General features: G+C 39.7%; 1 protein-coding gene across 2 annotated transcripts in view; it reads right to left on the bottom strand.

The window, feature by feature from the left end:
• pcdh17 (protocadherin 17) overlaps positions 1-15,309 on the bottom strand; it is a 55,857-nt gene that overhangs the window by 19,999 nt on the left and 20,549 nt on the right. Inside the window, exons 3-4 of one of the 2 annotated variants that reach the window (XM_041042320.1) lie at positions 13,097-13,155; positions 12,497-12,669 (exon numbers count right to left, since the gene is read on the bottom strand). In XM_041042320.1, the coding sequence (XP_040898254.1) occupies positions 12,497-12,669; positions 13,097-13,155 (232 nt within the window). The remainder of the gene's footprint in view (positions 1-12,496; positions 12,670-13,096; positions 13,156-15,309) is intronic. The other variant, XM_041042329.1, reaches the window with a different exon arrangement.

Genomic DNA, 15,309 nt, shown 5'->3' with positions numbered 1-15,309 from the left:
TGTTGGTAATTACAGATGCATCTTAAGCTTGCTGACATTGTCTATGGGACTTTGGAGACTTGCAACTAATGCACCACAGAGATTACAGCTATGCACTGAAAATTACACTACTCTCATTCTTGAATAGTGAAGCAGCAATTAAAACTTACATGTTAGGGGTGTAATGTCTTTAGCGGCTTAAATTACATGTATTTTAAGAAGGACACATAGTTCCCTGCACATTTAAAGGCAGATCACCATGTTTTATTCAAATGAAGATGCCCTGCTCGTCTTCATTTGAATGTTCAAGCTCATCATTCCCTTAACTCTTCCATCCTTTGCCAGTAGCCATGAGGGTGTTTTTCCCCTCTGTGGGGCTGTTACCCAGGGAAGGGAGGCAGCACAGGGACAATAGCAGCCACCCAATTAAAGCTGCGTTGGCCTCACAATTCCTCAAGGTATTGCCATGTGACAGTTTAATTAACCAAGCCCCTTATCTTAATTTAGCAGGATCAAAAAGTAACAAACTGAGGTTATCAGAGAAAAACACTCCCAGTAACCATCCTCACATACTCCAAGACACACATACTCCCTCTCAACCGTCAGCATGAGAGGGCTATAGTACAGTGCCACAAGTATAACAGATATATTCGATGAAATTCATACAGCTTGCTTATATTACCATCTGCACAGATACCACAAAGCACTGTTTATGGTGCAAAGGCTTTAAATGCATATTTATTACAGCTGTAGAGGTCGGATTAATGACAGTCTTTTTATGCCGTCACAGTGTGTGTGAGTATATCTCTCGGTGTGTGATTACATGTGACTGGGTCCAGGCATGTCTTAGCAGGATATGCGTTTACGTTGACAGGTTTCTTTTGAATTTGAACTGGTGGCTCAGTGACTGCAGGGAGCCAGGCACAATGCTACTTAAGCCAATCTCCCATGGAGCCTGCCTGCTGTCCCGCCTCTCTTCATTCATTCATTCATCCATCCATCCATCCATCCACACATGAGCTCTTTCTTCTCATCATCTGATCACTTTTCAGCTGGCTGCTGTCTGCTTCATTCCTTCATTGCCCTCACAGCCCTCTTTCTTAGATTTTCATGCTTTCCATTTGAGTTTGTCTTTATTTACTTACATTTAAGCCCTGCTGCTATTGCTCTATTTACCATTTCACATAACCAATTTTTCTTTTCTGACATTTCGGATCATACCATCCACTGTCATCGCATAAACCACATCCCCTTTCTTTGTTTTGTTCTTCTTCAAATACTCCATTATCTATAGCACTGCAGGCAGTGGATGAAAGGACATTACTAGTTATGGTTGAACAGAGAAGAAGTCCTGATGCCTTGGACAGGCCAGGCCCATTTATCTCTCTGGTTCCTGATGCAGTGTAACATGGGGAAACAATGCCCCAGGGCACCACAAATACTCATTCACATCAGCCAAGGAAACAATCTGGACAAAGGGGCCCTTCACTTATATCTAACTGATTCAGTGGATGTTGTGCTGACTGCAATGTCTAGAGAAATTTTTACCATGTATTTCATTTTTACATAATCAAAGCTGAACAATTTCCTCAGTTTGTAGCAGGCTACACAGGATTGATCAAACAATCCATCACTTGGTGTTTTTGTATTTAATAATGTAGCAGCATTCAATATAGTATAACTGAGCACAATGTAAGTCAAACCACACATTGTGAGATTCATTTCTTAGAAAAATATGAATTAGTAAACTATTTGTGGCTGTCCCACCAAATCCATACAAATACATTTTAATCATGCCATTTTTCCACTTTTTTAAGTTGTATTTTGTCAGTAGCAAAGATGACGAGTTACACTGCAAAGAGTGTGCCCACTGGGTACTGCCCTGGTACTGACAAATACTAGTAAAATGCAGAGATAACATACACACAAGACAAGAATTCATTAACCAAGCAGTGAAGTAGGAAGTGAAATGCGTATAGCAAGATAAGAGCCAAAGTCATGTGAAAAAGAAGATCTGTGCCACACGTGACTTCACTTCCCACAATACTGCTTCCAGCTGATGAGAGAATCAACTCCTCTAATTGTGTGAACAGGTGTGAATTTGTCATGTCTTGTCTCTCCATCTGTCTGTCTACAGTAAAGTCTAATGTTGTGGGTGCTTGATTTGATATCATAAGTTTAGATATAAAGTTAAGCTGCAGTGGAGCACAAAATAACCTTCAGCCCATTAAAAATACAAAATGTACCCAGCCCGTGAAAGCATGGAGAATATTTGTTGTGGCACTTCATGAAAACCACCAGCTCCACTTTGAAGCCTTTTACTGCAAACAAGAAGAAGTAAAAGTACAGAATGTAAAGTAAGAAAGTAGAATTCACAGAGCCTTAATCTTTATTTCAGCCCCAGAATATTAAAAAAATAAACGCTAAACAGTCACAGCAATGTTTTTTTTCTTTTTCTTTTTATGACAGACTTGTGGGAGATAAGTTTCTTGTGGTCTAAAAGAGATCAGATTGAAGCAAGGATGGTTTTTTTAATCAAACCTGAATCCACTTTTGGATATGAGTCCTTTCAAATCCCCCATCAAATGATTTTAGGCAATTTGATTGGTGGGAAATTAATGTATCTTACCTGAACATGATAGATGGTCAATAGATATTCAAGCAAGGAAGTTGTCATTCCACACTTTATCGCATTTTGCAGTCGTTTTGCCTACTTCAAAATGTTCAAGCTAAGGTGGTCTGCCGTGTTTAGTCAGTCAATCTTGTTCACAACAGTGTCACTGAGTTGGCACATGTTTGTCACTAGTTTTGTTTTTCTCTTTGTGGATGCCTGCAGTGCTAGAAAGAAGCAAAAAGAGGCTATCACGAAATCATGAACAAAAAATATATGATAAAAGAGTTGTAATAAAAGAGTGAGTGGTGGGGCTCGACAAATTGGGGTATGTTACCAACTTGAAACCAAACCCAAAATGGAACCGGCTATCAGAACCCATCTCCAAACTCAAGAGACAAAAAATACTGATGGCAGCACTGCACTGACTACGAGCTGAGCAGGCTGAGACTGAGACTGTTTATCAGTTTATTAGTTGTGACATTAATCAACTAATCTTTTGCCTATAAAGACAAAAGACATACCTCAATTAACCAACTAATTTATTCTTATTAATTTGAATGTAGTAAAGCAAGCAGCTCTTGGCATTTTGTTTCAGTTTCATTGTTTTATTTGGTAAACTGCCTAAACAATCATCAAATTTGAAACCAGTGAAGCTTTCAAGACACACAGATCGGTGCTGAAAGTCGGAGAGAGTGATAATGTATACGAGAGAAAAATGATAGGGAGGAAGCTAAATAGGATATCAAAGCATATGTAAAAGAGTGTGGTTAACGTCTAGAATTACATCCGAAACACGCACACTCACACTCACACACACACACGCACACACACACACACACACACACACACACACACACACACACACACACACACACACACACACACACACAAGCACAAATGCCCGGCTGTCCATGGACAGAGGACAGATGGCCGCAGAGTGGCTCTGGTCCAGGAAGTGACGATGTTCTGTATCATTATAATCTGCTCCGTAGTATCCTCCCTACTGCTGTGCTGGACAACATGTTTCACCCACTGAGAGCAGATACTGGAACAGCTCTTCTGCTGCTCTGTCACACATACTCTTAGAGAGGTGCTGTGACAACAAACTAACTTGTATTGTGAGAGCTCTTCTATTCAACCTTTTAAAAATTGGGGGAAAAGATGGGTCATCTTGCAGTCCACAAGTCAGAATTTCAACAAGAAGTACAGTGCAAATGTGTGGAAAGCAGCAGCGTGTCCAAAAAACACATCCACCAAGCCTTTTACAAATCAGTCTTGGATTGCTCACAGGAGTTATTTCTGTCAGTCAGCCTCTGTACCTCCAACACACGCAGACACAAGCACACGGCAGCAAAGCTCTGATTCTGATTCACCATTCAGCTTGTTTGTTGTGTTCAGTAAAAGCTTGCTTGGTACCACCCATAAGCTGAAAAACTGCAGCAGCATCTCCAATTTCCAGCACCAGAGGTTCTATCTTAAAATATATCAGCATCAAAAGATAACAACCTAATGTGTTCTGTAATCACAAATTTAACTAAGCTTTTCAATGAGAGGTTAATGCCTGGAGGAAAAAAAAAAAAAAAAAAAAAAGTAGGCTGCCCTGCCATGGGGCTCAGCCACACAATGTTAATTAATTTCATTTATAGCACAGACGCCACATCTACAAGGTTGTTGTTCATGAGATTACAAAGAGAACAACTGGGAGCAGAAACATGTCTGTGGTGATGATAGAGCTGATAAATACACTGGATTTTCTCTCTTGCTGCTGCTTTGAGGGAACATCTCACGTGTGTGGCAGAACAAGTTTGGCAGAGGGTTTTTTATTTTTTTATTTTTCACAGTTAACTCACACTACTATGAAAACATACACTCTGGATGATAATGTAGGTTACGGGTGTGTTTACAGCAAGCAAGTCTGTGTGCATGTATAAAGTGTAAACATGAAATATGCAAACTAATCAAACCGCCTAGCCTCCCTTTCTGTGCTCTATTACACACAAATGAGCCATTAAAACAAACAAATTCAAATTCACCTGCAGGTGAGGCTTCTGACAGGAACAACAACAAAAGCATCTCCAGCTAGACTTACGGTTAAGCATAAAAAAGAGTGTTTTGTACTGTGCATCTAAAATCTGTGTTCCATCTGAGTAGGCATTGTTGAACACCCCCCCCCCCCCCCAAAAAAAAAAAAAAAAAAACAGTAATAATATCACTAAGGTTTTATTGGACCTGACAGTGGATGAAACTTTAACAATATGGTTGGAAGAGTGATTAACTTTAAATCCATGACTCTGGACTAATCCTCATACTCAGTGAACCTAGGCTGCATTTTTAACGGGCCTTGAATAACATTCCCACAGCATTCAATGGCTTTGTGTGTTTTTTAATGTCTAATATGACTGAGCACACACTTGGATTAATACCCTGTAATGTTCTCATTATAGAGTGGTGTGAGGAGAGAAATCTAGGCAGCTGTAAGCATTCAGGGGCAGCAACCCTTCCTGGAAGGTGCAGGAGAAAAGCGCTCTCAAAGGAATCAAACTTTTTTTTCTTGAGATGAGAAGTCCGATCATGTAATGATGAGAGGTTGTAATGGTGTTCAGAGTGAAATAAGACATATTTTTACTCATTGCTTCCATAAACATGCCATAATTATTCACTGCGGCTATCAGGGTGAAGGGATAATGTCAGAGATTTATAGCCCAAGTGGTAAGAGTCAGAGATATTCATCAATCCCCTCCAACGCTGTGGTGCCACAGTGCTTGAGATAGGCTTCACTGGCTGAGTGAGGATCAGGGGGTGAGCCGCCATGCAGGCGGGCTGAGGTTTAGAGGTGAAAATCACACCCCACAGCAAGCCCAGCCCAATATCACACACACTCAGCACAAGAGGAAGGACACAAGAATGGACATTACCCTTCATGAACTACAATCATAACAATGGAATTTAATAAAACTTCATGTATTAAAGAAAATAGACTAATCCCTTTAAATCTTCCATAATGAGAGAGGAGAAATCCTTAGACTGTGATATTTCCCCTCCCTTCACCCCACAAGATTTTAGGCTTTCCACAGGATTCTACTAGCTTAGCCGCAAATCGCCTCACTGCTGTGCAATACCGCCATATCCTCTAAGAATAGGGCGAACACACGATCTGGCACATGTGTATGGGCACACAAGCACTCACACACACTCACAAATCTTATTTGACTTTGAGTGATGCATCCTGGTGAAGTCCAGACTGCTGATGGTTCTCATTTTCCCCACCAGGAAAGTAGCTGGTGATGTTGCCATGAATCAGGCTATCAGCCCAGCCAGGGACAGGCCATGGAGAGCTGAGAAGATGAGGAGCAGGAAAAAATGAAAGGCTCAAAGACAAATCCTCTCTGTCCAATGGCTCACACAAACAGTGAGAAGAAACACGAGCATCTAGCTGCTGTTTTCAGATGTTGCTTGTTTTTCCAATCTTCTCCCCAAGGCCATGCAACTGACTTTTAGACAGATCCTTTAAGGTGGTTTGAGATAACAACATGACAGAAACTTCATAAAGAGAAACTAAAAATGATCCATCTTTATTAAATGACTATTGATGATAAGAGCAAACATGCAGGTGATAGGAAATGAGCTGTGTAACACATCAAGTCCTGCTCATGCTGCTGTGAGAGAGTTCAATGGAATGACGCAGTTCACTGGAATGACGCACACACAGTATATGTCTCCACTGGAACAATAGGTGTAAACACACTCTGATGGCCTCAATTAATCATGTTTAAACAGACAGATGTGATAGCATCACATGGAACCATGACTCCCCCATATGCTACCTGTTTGGAGTAATGCTGGTAAACTGACTAATTACAATGCTCTCAAATGAAGCTTCTCTCTCTCAGCAGATGTTTGTCCATTAAGGTGCAGAACAATTACTTTAACATCAAGTGAAGAATCACACATTAGGAATGCCCTCTCTGCAAATGGAGAGTACACCCTGATGAAGGCTTTGAACTCGTGTACTGAGCAAACCTCCTCATAAGAGATGTTCAGAAAAAATTCTAAAGGTTGAGCTTTGAAAAAGTAAGTTCTCCTTCCACTGATTTATGAAGGAATAAAGGTACACTTGTGAGCTATTCAATTTTTCATTCATCATTTTCATCTGAAATATGAATGTGTTATATTTGCTGTTGTCACTGATGATATAAAGGATTGGGAGTTATTTATGAACAACTGCAATAAAGCCTCTTGATCTCATGGCTGAAGGACTATGAAAGTTCTGAATGCTACACATTATAACATCACATATGCTGTATACAAATATCACAGGTAAGAAGGTTTTATTAATAGCACTTTCAGATTGAAACTGTTGCATTTTTTTGTTTTTTCATCTAGTGTTTAAGTACTGCAGCTTGTCTATAAATCTCTCAGCGGCTTTGGACTAAAATGCATCTGTTTTCTACCATATGAAAATTTCTGACCTCTCAGGTTGTCAGATAGTGGTCGGCTCACTGTTCCCAGAGTGCAAACTAAACGCAGACAAACAGCCTTTACTTACTGTGCATCGCAGAGCTGGGTATTAGACTTGCACCAACTTTGACCACATTTAAAATCAGATTAAAAACTTTTATGTACTGCACTGCCTTTGACTGCATCTTAAATACTCATCACAAACCATTTTTCCATTATGTCTCTTCCGATCTTGTATATAAGTCTGTGTTCTTACCTCTTTCATTTCCTTTAAAAAGGTTTCTATTGTTTAAATTGGCATTTTCTTTTTTTTTTTTATGTTTCCAATGCATTACGTAAAAACCCTTTGAATTGCCTTTGTGTATGAAATGTGCTATACATATAATCCTGCCTTGCCTTGATGAATAAATGTCTAAAAATCAGTTTCTCTGTCCGCAAGATGTGGATGAGTCATGATTTGGCTGTGCCGTGGCTTCGTCACATCTCCACTTCGGATACACTGCCCACTGGCAACGTTTCAGAAGAAGTGCGTCTTCAAGCAGGCTGTCTTTCAGGAGCCAGATTTTGTGTTGCTTTGTTCATTTGTTTTCGGGATTCAATTGTGATGTGTCTGAACTCTGTGTTTCTCCCTTTCTCTGAGTCTGTCTGTCTTTCTTCTGCTTCAACTGAAAACTTTACTTCATAAACAATAATTTACTCCTAAAATTCAACTCACTTTGAACTGACTGTTTGAAAACAAAGAATGAAACAAACTCATCCATCAGTCTGTGATAAAGTATCATTAAAGCTTTTCAGCTGCAACACTCCATCACTTTTATTGCAGATGTTTTCACAGTTTTTTTTCTTTTTTTTTTTTTAGAAAAGCTCTGAAACAACTTAAACTCAGTAAAAATATGAATAGTTTTTTTTTAAATTAACGTACAAATTCAGAAGCATTCAAATCACAGATGTAATACGCATCTACCCACCCCATGAAAAACGTGTCTGCATTTATCTGTCCATGAAATATGAATGATGTTGAATGGAATGCCCTTTTCCAACAGTCAGATAAAGGTTTATTGAAGGCCAGAGAGAGCAGGATAGAAGTTGCCATGGCTACAAGTGTGAAAAGGGCATCTGATCTGACATCTGACCAGTCAATTAATCTTGGAATTGCATTTTTTTTTTTTAATCAAAGGTTCACTCATGATTCAAAATTAACTGTGGCGAATAAAAAGGAAAAAGGAAAGACTGAGATTGTGGAGACTTTGTAAAAGTACAGTAATGCTTGAGTCTTAAGATTAAGACCGCCACAAGGGAAGATGGGTGGATATTTAAGACAGATTAAAGTCTGAATATTTAGTTTGCTTGGTCTCAGTGTGGACTGGTAGAAAAAAAAAACATTATTCAACAAAACAATAAATAAACACTTGATTTTCTCATGGTTTTACATTTGAATTAATGTAAAATCACATCTTCTTCTTGCTTGTGTCACAAAACCACTATGAGGATTCAAAAATCCATTACATGAATTTAGTTTTTAAAATATGTTTTGTGCTTTTTGTTTTGGCTACTGTGTTCCATTGAAAATGCTGATGATAAGAATAATAGTAGTGGTGAAATTCATCAGCCCTATGTCTAAAGGAATAAATGGGCTCTTAAAGGCTCTCACTGTTCACTGAGGCATATTCATATGAAACACTTACTGTAACATATCCTGTGATGTCATTACGTCAATAGGACTTTGATATTTCTTGTAGGATAAAATATGTCAATAATGTACAATACCTAATAGCTTAAATGTCAAATTAAGCTGCGAAAAATGTCAATGAAGGATTAACTATAACACACTCAAGAGCTCTGCCATGGCTGCAAAATCCTAATACATTCTAGTTACTCAAATAAAAATTATTTCTTAATTTAAATTGCTTTAACTGAAGATATGTAAAGAGAAGCAGATACGTATTTTATCTCTTTAAAATCGCACATTTGATATATGCTAGCTGTACATGTGTCCGAGCAAAGGACACTAAAACCCTTAGCTCCATTAATTACTGAACACCTACGGAGAGGACAAGCATTGCATAAATATAGGGTTGGCAAGTAATAATTAAATATACTGCCAACATCATTATTTATTTGTGTAAAGTATATATGTGTACATTTACACCATTGTTTGCCTGCGTATGTGCCAAGAGTTTGCATGTGTGAGAGCAACTGACAAAGCATGACGCTCTTATTTAAGATATTCACAAGCTGAGGGATGATGTGGGGGTGGGGACTTCTATCACCCTGCCACAAATAACAGGGAAAAGTCAATTTCATCGTCTTCAACTGTGCTGTCATTGGAACATGTCTCATGCTGTCTCTCTTCACTGTAGCCAAGCTGTCCTTGTAGTATCACAATCCTCCTCCCACCCCCCCCTTCTGTTCCACTCATGCCTCCCTTTTAAAACAAGGCAGGAGGTGGTTTGATTATCACACTCCAATCGCAGCTAATTAGGATAGGTCAGTGGGTACAGTCAAACAGTATCCGTCCCTCCACGCTTTTCCTCAACCTCTTCCATCATCCCTCTCTCTCCATTTCCTTGGACAGCCCTATCAGTGGGTACCATCTCCCTACACCACTGCCGCCTGTCTGTTCGTGATAGCAACTATGGCAGTTGTCTCCACAGAGGCGAGCGATGTGCTGCCAGCCACTCCGCCGGAGCCAGACAAGCCGGTATCAGCGTCTGCTGCAGGCGCGTTGGAGCATCAATTAATCGCGTTTAAAACTGGCAAAAAATGCATTTGATATACTTAAGATTAATTAATACATTGCTACCAATTTTGCAGGCCTAATTAATCAATTTGCGACTCGTCCCTGGTGCGTAGATATCCAGATTATGTTCTCTAGAAAGAAACTGTACTGAACATCAGAGACGAAAATGAATCACAAGCATGGAAATAGGGAGTTGCATGTTGGTTCTACTAATGCCTATTATCAAATGAATAGTGAAACGGAGGGGAAAGAAGCGTAATAAGAAAAACAGGCCAAGAAGCATGACAAAATCTGAAACAAAAAGGAAAAAGACACACAATTGTGTATACACTGTGGGATACAACCTAGTGACTATAAAGGCTAAGAACTGAAACAGGGTTGAGGATTGATTAGGACCTGAACTACATGCTTTGTGCACTTGTAGTTCTGTTTATACTGAGCCAGTGAATGAGGCTGCAGTGTCCTGGCAGGCAAGCAGAGAGAGCTACAGAGAGTAATTGGGAGGGCTATGCTTGGAGAGGAACAGAGGACTTAAGATGGGATGAAGGAGGGAAGGAAGGGGGGGTTGACAGAGAGACCTATGAAGTAGATGCTAAGTGCTGAGATGTGAAGAAAATAGGCCTGCAGGAAAACGACCGCAGGGATGGTGACCAATGACAAGCTCCCTTTTCCTTTCTCCATTTGATAACAGACATACCTGTGTGCTTTGTTGTGTACAGTACGTGTGTGCACACAGGGAGCGTCAGATAGCAATTTCTGATATTCAAGTAGCACTTTAAACCATATTTTTTTAACAGTGCATGAGTCAGTTTTCTCTATTTCCTTTTTCTTTTATTTAGGCATTAAATAACTAAAAATTAAATTACTATATTACCTGTACATGACTGGGTCTCCTCTAAGATAAGGTAGCAGATGGGACAAGACTTGAGCTTACCAGGCACAAGGTGACTATCTTGTGATTTATCTTAAACAGCAGGAAGACATAAAACACAAAAGCAGACCTTTCTGAGCAGATGACATTGTAGTTTGAGAGGAAGGAGATCACACCATAATACTGTTATCTCATGTAAATATTAACTCAAAGTGAGATATAGTTTGCTGCTTTTGAGCATTTAGCCTGCATCTCTGCAGCTTAATAAAGATGCACTGGAACACTGCCAGAGTGATGTTCACCACGCCTCACTCCTCATCATTGCTCTTGCACCATGGCTCGGCCTCTTGCCCCTGCTCTCCCTCACAGCTTAGCTAAGCCCACATGTTATTGGCTAAACACAACCAGCTGCAACCAGTTAACTGTCTCACATCAATCGATTTCCCCAAACAAGGATAGGTGGGGAAGTGGAACGAAGGGTGAAAACACATTGGAGGGTGAGAATAAATGAGAGGGTAGTGATGGGTGGGAAAAAGGCAAAGGCAGGTTACAGCCTTTCACTGAGTTTCCAGCACCGTCAGGATTGAGTGTGTGTATCTGTTTGTGTACAGGTGCAACACACGGAAAGGTGGATGGACAGGCTGTGGCTGGCACCTACTGTAGTCAGTACACATCCAAAAACAGTGTTGTATTGGGACAGGTCTTCTTGACTGCTACTGCACCCAATCTTAGCTCCCTTTGTCATGTGTGTTGTGTGTATAAATGTGATTCTTTCAGTCCCTCATGGACAATTAAATGGGAACATTTTCAAAATGAGAAACATATGGAGCTTTTTAATTGGCCAATTTCTCTTGCCAATGTGTGTGGCTTTTTTTCATTCTAAAAACCAATGAAAAGGAAAAAAATGCTATCTAGTCAGACATGCATATTGCAGCACAGAGTGTTGCACAAATTGTCATTGTCCTTCCGCGAGGAGTAAAACAGCCCTTCTGTTCCCTGGATTAATAGCATCATTATAAAGAATCCATGTTCAGTATACAGCACTGTACTTCTGGATCCAGCCAGTGAGATACATACATCTCAGAACAGAGACTTTAGTGAATTTGTATTGCTGTGGGAATATCTGGTTTGCCAAGCAGGTAATGGCCCAGACTAAGGTACAGGACTGGTTGAAGTTGCAGTGAGAAATTTACCATACCTCCTGTCTCATTACTTCTCTCTATACCCATGTATAATCTTGGCTTTCTTGCCTTCCCTGACCCTGCACTAATCATGCGAGGTGGCAAGGGTAAGGAGGACTGAAACAACTCATATCTGGGGAGTTATTGTTCTACACATGTCATGTGTAATCTGCCCGACCCACAGCGCTTAGAATAATTATTCATATTTAATCACCACACTACGAAGCTGCATCGCCTGCCGCTCACTAAGTCATTTTCCATGTTCCATTATCAAAGTTTCAGAGACAGTGCTCAGGGAAGGGGGACTAAATGGAGAGGCTGAAGTAGTTGGGCTTATAAAAACATAATGGGCTTGTCTGCTTTGATAAACTGAGGACGTGTGTAGAATGCACCCTCACTCACACCCTCAAATACACACACGGACATACACACACCACACACACATTAAATGAGAAAAGTGCAGAGAACAAAGTAGGGGAAAATAAAGTAACCAAGTATAAGTTCAGACTGCGAGCGTTCAGGCAAGTCAAGAGCTCAATCGTTAATACAAATAACTGCAGCACAGAAAACAGATTGATATTTGATTCGAGTGCGTTTGGCTTGCGCGGCATCTTTCATGTCTCATGCACTCATATTTGCCACTGAGGGCTCACCTTGCTCCAAAGGTGGTGGTTTCACGCCTGTAGCCTTCAACTTGAGGGCTTCCTTTGCAGACATATCACAGCAGGAGCCTTTGTTGGTATCCTGGTCGCTGTCAGCCTGGTCGCTGTCACCATGACCGCTGTCTCTGAGGCTTGCTCGCTCTGGGTCTTTGAATGTCGAACTACTAAACAAATAAACAAAAAAAGAAAAGAGCATTGGTACACAGTGTTTGGATGAGAATTTGCAGAGGCTTTATGTCTTGTTTTACCCTCACTGGAAGTTTAGAAAAAGAGGAAAACATTGAATTCTTAAATAAAACAAGAAAAATAATAATAAGAGGATTTAAGACCTAATAAAATGCTACTAAAAATACCTCACTTGCTGCACAGTGGATGAAACGAAAAAAGAGGGGACCTTGTTTGTGATCATATTTTATGTATTATAGAAAATATCATTAGTGACCACTTTTAAAACTAATTAAATGTACATGCCCTTCTTCTCCCTGCTCCGACTCTGTAATTAATTGTCGGTTTAGTTACTGTTAGTACACTATTGGAGAAAAGAAAACAAAGGTCTGAGACGTAGTGACGGTTATAGATCCAAGCACTTACCTTTGAACAAACTGTTGTCTGCTACCCATATAATTAGGCTCAGTGGGGAAATTGTCCGTCTGTGGAGAGGAGAGACAAAAAAAAAGTATGTAGTGGGCTCTACAAAAAAATTAGTTCTGCTGTGAAACAATATCTCCTTGTGGCGTGATTAATAATGCAGAAAAAAAAAGAAGTATTGGACAGAATAAGGGCAAACAGAATACTGGGGATGTGAGTTCTATGTTGTTTAGATTTGAGCATTTCATTAAGCACATAAAGCATGCAAATTAGCCATATGAGAGTAAACCACGGAGATCAAATCTGGCAGATATCCTATAATCAATAACTCCTACTCTTAGCATAGAAAACTGTTTTGACATGTCAACTTAACATCTAGTAACCAAATTACTGCAACAGGTGTAGGGAAATTAAAATACAATTTTCTGGTTCCTTTCACAACATTTTTGTGAGAAACAGTTGACTTTCTGAGCCTCAACCCTTTTTTTCCTCCCCCATTTTCACACGCAGAGAGAAACTGTTTGTGTGGAACTGGGGCTTGTATGTGTTGAACTATGTTGTCTTTATTTGCTATCGGGCTTTCTGCTCATTCACAGGGGGCTTCCTGCTATGCGTAAGAAACACTAACACAGCAAAGGCTTACATACATAGGCGCACTAAGAAACAGTATGGTGTGTATGACAAAATACAGTAGTATAAAGGAATACCTATACCCTATACTTCATAGACTGTACAAACACTCCTCAATCATCAGTACTGTATGCAGCAGTGCACTGCAGCATAGATCAATCAAATTGGCACTGGAAAGTACTCTGTCTCTCTCTTGTTAATTATATCAAACTAGAATATATGAAGGTTTTAATCATGTCAATTGAGAGAAAAGGTCACAAAAGATCCCAGTGTGCTTTCTGGCATTTGCAGAAATACCTGTCAACCTTACCAATAATGAAAACAACTAATGTAAAAGCAGTCAAATGAATAGACTGCACTGTAAGCCACTAAGAACACAATAAGAAATAAACTAATGTGTTTATACTTTGTTAAATTATTACAGGAATATCTCAAAGTCTCACTGAGATAGAAGTGGGAAGGGAGGAAACAAATGCCTTCAAGAGAAATAGCTTGCGTACTGTGTTTGTAGTATTCATCACAGTAACACAAATAATTACCCTATGTAGTGCACAACTCTCCGTCTTGAATTGAGAGCAGTAAAATGTCATGTTTAGTGAGTAATGTCTCCTTGTGCCAGGGTTTTTCACATGCACAGCTTGACTCACAGTCAATAGAGTATTTCAATGTCATCCGTGCTCTGCGGTGGCTCAGTATGAAAAAGGGTGTGTGAAGGTCAGACAGGCCACCTCAGTACTCTGACCTTCCATGCTTTTGCCAACACCTTTATCTCTACCTAAACATTCTATTCCACCTCAGCCTTCACCAAGATTAAAAGAAAACACCCACAGAACATATCAAAGGCTGGAGTCTGACCACAGAGTAAGAGAAGAATGAATGTTTGAAATCATTTGGCATTGAAATTATAACAGCCTGAGTTTTTCAAAAAAAAAAAAAAAATGGGGAGCTGGAGGTCTTTATATTGATGTACCCCTTCCGTACTTTTATGACCAGGGACTCATCCTTGGACATGCCTTTCAATCAACTCAGCCTTGTTAGCACTAAATATGATCAGGATAAAAGGATATTACCAGAAAATGGTTTTCCTAGATTGTTATATGGTTTAATTTACTTTCTGCAGCTGTGGACATAGAACACACATCTAAATTATATCCTAGTGTACAGAATATTTTTTCTATATTACTAATAGAATGAAAAAGTTCATCTTTTGGCACCCACTGTAGTGTTTACCACTGATTAAATTAACTTAAAATGGCAATGGTCTATTGTGCTATAGTGTCAAAACTGTTTTGATAATGTGATAAATGGAAATAAACCACTGGCACCCATTAAATGGTAAATGGACTGCAGTATTTTCTTACCAAAAAAGGTGAAAAAAAAAACATGTCGCACTTAAAGTAGCATGTGCTCTACATCCCTCCACCACCTACTCCTTCTACAAGCCAATAAAGAGCACATTGCACCACTTCATAGAAACCTCTTTCCTGCCAATTAGAGTCCAGACTGATCTTAAGCTTCCATCTCTTCCTGTCTGTCTATACTACCCAGCCCTTTCCCTACAATGGGCCACTTTCCAATTAATGGAT

The sequence above is a fragment of the Toxotes jaculatrix genome, chromosome 1, assembly GCF_017976425.1.
Source record: "Toxotes jaculatrix isolate fToxJac2 chromosome 1, fToxJac2.pri, whole genome shotgun sequence".
NCBI classification, from domain to species: Eukaryota; Metazoa; Chordata; class Actinopteri; family Toxotidae; genus Toxotes; species Toxotes jaculatrix.
Note: the sequence above shows the minus strand (reverse complement) of the source record. Positions and strands in the feature narration are given on the sequence as shown.